Source organism: Penaeus japonicus, unplaced genomic scaffold (genome assembly GCF_977035675.1).
Source record: "Penaeus japonicus unplaced genomic scaffold, GWHDUDI00000001_assembly GWHDUDI00000020, whole genome shotgun sequence".
Classification (NCBI taxonomy): Eukaryota; Metazoa; Arthropoda; class Malacostraca; order Decapoda; family Penaeidae; genus Penaeus; species Penaeus japonicus.
Genome location: NW_028234422.1, coordinates 15,030,902 through 15,038,401, shown reverse-complemented (window position 1 = coordinate 15,038,401; position 7,500 = coordinate 15,030,902). Strand labels below are relative to the sequence as shown.

The following is a 7,500-nucleotide window of genomic DNA, read 5'->3' as shown; positions in this document are numbered from 1 at the left end:
ACTATTAATGTCTTTAGTAAGATCAGAGGGATAAGCACTTTCCTTCCCTTGTTGTTCATAGATATTGTAGGCAAGAACAAAGGTTCGCCGATAGATTCCTAAATCTCTCTCTCTATTTATACATATATATATATATATATATATATATATATATATATATATATATATATGTGTGTGTGTGTGTGTGTGTGTGTGTGTGTGTGTGTGTGTGTGTGTGCGTGTGTGTGTGTGTGTGTGTGTGGTGTGTGTGTGTGTGTGAGTGTGTGTGTGTGTGTGTGTGTGTGTGTGTGTGTGTGCATGTATCTACATATATGTATATATGTGTATATGTATATATATATATATATATATTCATTTATATATATATATATATATATATATTCATTTATATATATGTATATTATACATATTAATATATATATATATATATATATATATATATATATATATATATATATATATTAATGTATATATATATATATATATGTATATATATATATATATATGAATAAATATATATATATATATATACATATATATATTCATTTATATGTATATATATACATATATATGTATATATATGTGTATGTATATTCATTTATATTCATATTTATGTATATGTATATATATATATATATATATATATATATATATATATATATATATATGTATATATATATATAAATTCAAAACTGAACATATCTATAAATAGCACGTGGAACACAGACAAAAACACACAATCTAGAGTTTCGTGATGAGGAATTCTCTAACTTTACAAACAACACCAAAAATATTCATTTCTATGCTTAACCGAAAGAGAGCACCTTCACGGATAAAAAAAAAAAAGACAACAGCGTTCAGATTCATTAAGGAGGATTACTATTACGCAACTTGCAACTTACATTACGCCATTAGCCAAACCCTGTTTCCTGCACTCACGTAGAAAAATCAGAGTGTGTTATCGTTTATAATGTATATATAGATGTGTGTATATTTGGATTGATAGAGAGAGGAAGCAGTGGGCAGTATAATAGGGAGAGAGAGAAAAAAAAGATAGATGATGAGAGTAAGAGACAGAGAGGATAAGAGAAAAGCGAGATAAAGAGAAAGAAGGAAGAGGAAGAAAATGAAGAGAGAGAGTGAGGTTAGAAAATGAGAGAGGGGAAAAAGTTAGAGTGAGAGGTAGATTATGAACGTGAGAGAGAGAGAGAGGATAAAGGTAAAGCGAGATGAAGAGAGAGGAAATGAAGATGAAAAGGGAGAGAGAGGAAAAAAGGAAGAGAGAGAAAAAGCAAATAAGAGAACCAAAGTGACAGTCGGCAGATATTTCTCTACTTCCCTAATATGTTCTGGCATGTTAATTTTTTTTTCGTCGCCATTACTGAAACAGTGACCGTACTGTTTACCAACTCTACCGCGAAAAAAATACTATGGCTCTGGTATGTGTGTTTTTCCTGACATTTTTTGTGTCTGCCATTATCAAATCTTACGAAATTTAGAGAAAACAATTCCCGTATATATATATATATATATATATATATATATATATATATATATATATATATATATATATATATATTTATATATATATATATATATATATATGTATTTATGCGTGTGTGTGTGTGTGTGTTACAATAGTAATAAAACAATTATAACATTGACAACAACAATAACGACAAAAATAATCATGACAATGACAATACAAAATGTGATCACAAAAAAATAGTAGAAAGCAAACCTTTTTTCATGAGGATAATGTCTGAGTTCTGGTGCTTATCTTGAACAAAAAAAAAATAATGGTGGATCACATTACCAAAAAAAAAATATGATAAAAATAAAGAACAATAACAATCGAACAATAATACTTGCATGAAAAAAAAGTAGTAACAGACTGGAATAATGATCCTGTAAAAGTATTTCAAATAAGAGCGCAATCACCTGACAGGGCTCAGTAATCCTACCAACATCACTATAGTGAATATCTCCTTTAATTTCCTTCTCATTCTCATATCATTCACACTGGAATACCGTCAAAGTTTACTCAACGGATTCTTGCCCCATTGGTAGCCTGCCCAAACAGTGTCATCACAATTCGTCTGGTACTTATTTGCTTAGTTGAGCGAATAGTTAAAGAGCGTTATTTGCACTCTGGAATGAGTTCTAACAATGACGATAATGTAAATTTAGGGGCACAATCCTTAACGCGAACACTAATAAGCACTAAGATTTCCCGCCTATGACCGATTGTTCTCAAGGAGGTGGTTAGAGAATAGATTCTGTCACTCGGCCATCACGCTGACCCTAACAAAGGAACAGAGACATTTCATACAACGATTAAGGACCTGGGGCTTTCAGGTGTAGTGAGAAACAGAGCAGTGTCGTTGCAAATAATGGAGCTGAGGGTGTGTTGGGTACAATCTTGACCATTAGGAGTGCTTGCTACAGATCTCAGAGTTCTGGCAAAACTCTACAGAGGATACCAGCCAAAACTTGGACAAAATATCCGTGGATAATAGATATTACACATGACAAATACAAATGTCCCCCAAACTACCTTAGCACATCATCGAGCACTTCTTGCAAGGTACATCACCATACGATCTTCAGTTGCAAATATCAGCAGTTCCTGCGGCTGGTTCACTTGGATCTGTTACCCTTACATCCAACAGTTAAGATCAGCGCCAGGATTGCCCTCAAGTCCTTCAGAGGCCAACTTCCCTAGACTCAGCCTCAGGTGCATGCTGTTGGCAACACTTTTTGGTATTGCCTATCTGTTCCCATACCTATTTGACATGCTGCATCCAAAGAGCTTGCTACTGCTGCAGAAGAGGTAAGGGCATCTCTTACATGACGAGCCAACATGGAGGACACCCCAATAGGCACCAAAAAGTGCTGCATAGAGGACATTGATCACCATTTCTCCACACCTTTATCAGAATGTGCGTCTCCACGAATCTCTAGAAGGAACAAGGATTCCTGGGCTTGGGTCTGTCTCTACTTGCCATTCTATGGTCTGTATTCATAATGTTAAAGACATCACTAACCTCAATAAATTCAAAACAAAATTAAAAGAACATTTTCTAAATTGTCAGTTGTGACATCGTATCAAACAGATGTATTGTATACTAATTATTTTTGCAACAAATTATATATGTATTAAGAATAAACATTATAATTTATGGAATAAAGTTTTGAATATTATTATCTCTTCTTTGTTCGTCTAATGCCAACCTAAAAACTTCGGATGGTTATGTGTACATACCGAAATCCCATATCTTCTATAGCTGCATGACTGTCTGGCCACAATCAAACAATGTAGAGGCTGCATGGGACCATCATAGTGACAATGGCCATACTCGCCCCAATAACTGTATTGTGCATCCGATGAGTTCCTCATTTGGGTTGAAGCTGTGGGATGCTAGTGTTTTTTTCGATTTACATAAATACCAGGCATGTGGGAGTGGAAATAAGTATCCTGCAAACTGGTGCTGCCTGGAAGGGGTTTTCATTATAGAACTCGAGGGCAGGAGTGACATTCTCGGTTACATAGTAGTTGCGGGCCACTGGAACGCCAAGGCCATAGGTGAGCCAATGAAACGGAGACGGCCTATGAGTGGTAGAGTGGTCTGCATTCCCATGGTTGTCGATGGCTGATCTCTGTCACCGATGGGGGATGGGGGTGGGGGGCAATCTATTTACCATTCATACGATGTGAAGGATGAATAAAGCTCTAGTCGACCCTCCTGTTCTGGACGATGAAGCCGCTGGAACACCTGAGTGACCTGCTGGTGGGGCAAAAGTGCAGGCTTCTCAGAGCGCTTGCTCATGACTGTAAGAACAGGACACTTTCTAACTTGTTGTGTTGCTTGAGCACTCTCTGTTGCAGTGACATTGATGATCACACTTGAAAGCTGTACCAGGATCTGCGTCTGCTGCATCAAGTGTTTTACTGGGAGCTTGTTTGACCCTGTCTAAAACACTGTTGGTACCAAAGTAATGTAGGGCACCTACTGAAAGCGAGGTTTGGTGGAAAGTCTAATTTAAACAGCTTTGGTGACAGGTAGCAAGACGTCCATTGCTCAGAGTGTATTCATATTAAAGATAATGATAGTGATGTTTATTAAGTTGCCAAGAGAGCAAAAGGGGTCAGAGAGAGACCACTTCCGGCAGTGCAAGATCTGCTATAACCATAGGATAAGAAGAGGATCTAGACTATGTGCTCAGAGTGTGAAGTATCTCTTTGTCAGTTTCACAGTTTTGAGAACTACCAAATTCTGAAGCAACGCCAGTCTGGATCATATTCCTCCGTTGACCATATTGTAGATAAAACATAAAAAACAGCCTATTTCCCCCTCCCCCCCAAAAAAAAAAAACTTCGTATATAGAAAGTATAATCTACATAATGCGGTAATAAGGAGACTCTACAATAATCTCTACAACAAGCGTGTCCCCTCCTTAACAAAGCCTAATATGGTAAAACAATAAATCTCGGGTTACGCAAAAGGGTCGCCAGAATTCCAAAGAAAAAGTATATAATGCTAAAGAAGAGCGCAAGACTGAGTTTGTAAACAATATCCGATAATAATGATGATAATGATAATAATAATTATGATACCAATACAATTACTAATAGCAATAATTATAACCATAATGATAACAATGATAACAATAATGGTGATGATAATGATAATGATATGCCAATAATGAGGAGGAAGAAGAAGTCATGATGATGATAATAATAGAAACGATGATACTAATAATGATTATAGTAATAATAATAATGATAATAAAAGCATCATAATAATGATAATGATAAAAAACAACAATAATAATGATGAAGTTGATAATGACAATAATGATTATAACAGTAATAATGATATCTATAGTAACAACAATGATAATAATAAAAATATAAATTATAATGATAATGAAAGTAATGATAATAGTGAGTATTAATGATAAGCATAATGAAAGTAGTGATGATGATAATAATGATGATAATAAAAGTAATGATGATAATGATGCTAATAAAAGTAAAATTGATAATGATAATGATGATAATAACTATGGTAATAATAATGATAGCGCTAATAATGATAGTAATAACAAGAATGGTAATAATAATAATGATAAAATTATTATGATAATGATAATAATACCACTAACGATAATAATAATGATCATAATAATTGTAACAATGATATTTTAATCTAATTATAGCAAATAACCATGAAAAAATAATAACAAGAACAACAATTGTAGTAAAAAATAATCATGATAATAATTATGAAATTGATAATTGTAAAACAGCGACTGATATCCTATACGTGATATACATAAACAGCATGAATGAATGATAAGAACAGTAACAATGATACTTTTGTTATCAACGGTAAGATAAGAAAACTACCACACGTATCATCATAATCAGCATTGCTGGTGGCGTTGTTTCAGTATTAGCAGTATTACTACTGTCATCATTATAGCTAAGCATTGTTAAGAGTGTATGGAGTGAATATCATTTTCATTCATTGCAATCATAATCTTCGTAATGACGGGTTTCATTGATTTAACCATCATCATAATGATAACATCTACTGACTTGATTATCACAGTGCCATTAATATAATCATATTAACAGCATGTTAGTTGGCTGATTGGCATGTCGATATGACTTACTAATAGAAATCATAATAACAGTGACGATAATTATGGTGAAAACAAGGATAACGCTAATGAAAAGGAAAAGGACTGTAATGCTACTAACATTCCACGCAGATAAAGCAAACACAGAAAAATTACATAACGCTATTTATTGATTACTGTTTTTTACTGACCAACCTCGAACATAACAATTTAGAGATTTATATGTATTTCAAATATTACACAAATATTTTCCACAGATTTGACGAATGTGTGTGGATGTGACGCACACTTCATGTAGAGACAATATAGCACTGTTTGGATATAACGCATCCTTTATATCAAAGACAATATTGCTCATTATATCCCGCGGTACCTTGCTCGTAGTGAAGTATACAGCAATGGAAATAATATTTTTTCGTGTCACCAGTTTTCCCTCTTCTTTTTGTCTTTCTCTGAACATGGAACTCTGCATAGATAATATCAGACAATAGTTATTTTGGGGATTTTAGATTGGAATTTACACTGGCGTCTTTAGATACGAATTTAGTGAGTCGCTTCCATTCATACGTTCGCGCTGTAGTACGCTTCAGGCCACCACGGTAACATTCGCGGATCCCGTCCCCTCCCTCTAGCCATTCTTGAAAAAAAGTATGAAATTTGTGAAAATATATTATAAAAAGTTTATTTTCCGCACTGTAATGCATATTAGTTTATTTATAATTAATATAAGATAATAAAAGATTGAAAATCAGAGCTCACTGATTATATTAGCTAACTTCGAACGCGCGCATGGAGTCGGTTTCGGAAAAAGTGGGAGAATAACACAAAAATAAATCATATTAAAAAGACTACTTTCATAAAATAGCACAATGATCATGAAATAAAATAAAATGATGAGAAGAGATTTGAAATAACAGACCACAGGATATATTATCCATGCTCGAACGCGCGGCAGGAGTCAGTCTCGAAAATGGCCGACGCTCGATAGCGGGCAGGGCGGACTCGCAGCGGATTTTTGTGATTACTGAATGATATTACTTCTACCGAGTGCATAATGTGGTGCAAAGAGCTCTTGAATGGTGGCTGTGTGAGGTGGATCCGTCCTCTGAAAGCTTAGGGATCGAATATGAGGGTGAAAATAGCTCAGAGGTTATAGCATGATCGTGGGAGAGTCGATGGTGAGTCGATTAACGAAAGGCTTTTTTCGGGAGAGTTAAAAATTACGATTCGACACCCTCATTTAGCCATCCAACATGTGGAATATGATGTGTGACGTGATGCCCACCATCGCTGAGGACAGCATCTCTCAGCGGGGCTCCCAATTCAGCGGGGACGACGCCAACTTCGAGCAGCTTATGGTGTCGATGCTGGACGAACGAGACAAGCTGCTCGACACCATCAGGGAGACGCAGGAGAGACTCAGCGAGATCGAGACGAAGTACCAGGAGCTCGAGAAGGAGAGGGACAGTCTGCAGAGACAGCTCGACGCCAATCTCCCGCAGGTAAGGGCGGAACAAGACCGAGTTGGAATGAAAGGAGCAGAGGCACTGCTAGCGAGGGATCTGGATAGCGGGAAAGGTCGAATAATAACGGGGAAAGAAGGAGTGAAGGAAAGGAAACGAGAAGAAAGAAGCGGGAGGGGGAGAGAAGTCGAGGTCGAGGTCGACGTGTGAGCCATTTTCTCTGATGCCAAGGTTAAGGGTGCGGATCCTTAAGAGAGGGAACACTGCCTCTCCTATTCTCCTCCAGATTCCTTCGTTCCCCCTTTTTTATCAGTATTCTTTTTATTTTCCTTTCATCCCCTTGTCATATCATTTGTCATCAAATACTCGTTTTATCGATGACTATTCG

The 7,500-nt window shown here is 35.8% G+C and overlaps 1 protein-coding gene across 1 annotated transcript in view; it reads left to right on the top strand.

Annotated features, from left to right (window-relative positions):
• Positions 1-6,609: 6,609 nt before the first annotated feature.
• The window catches only part of Liprin-alpha (PTPRF interacting protein alpha), a gene marked incomplete at its 3' end in the record, with an annotated part of 195,873 nt that continues 194,982 nt past the window's right edge, over positions 6,610-7,500 (top strand). Inside the window, 1 exon segment of the mRNA XM_086548049.1 lies at positions 6,610-7,151. Within this exon segment, the coding sequence (XP_086404175.1) occupies positions 6,903-7,151 (249 nt within the window).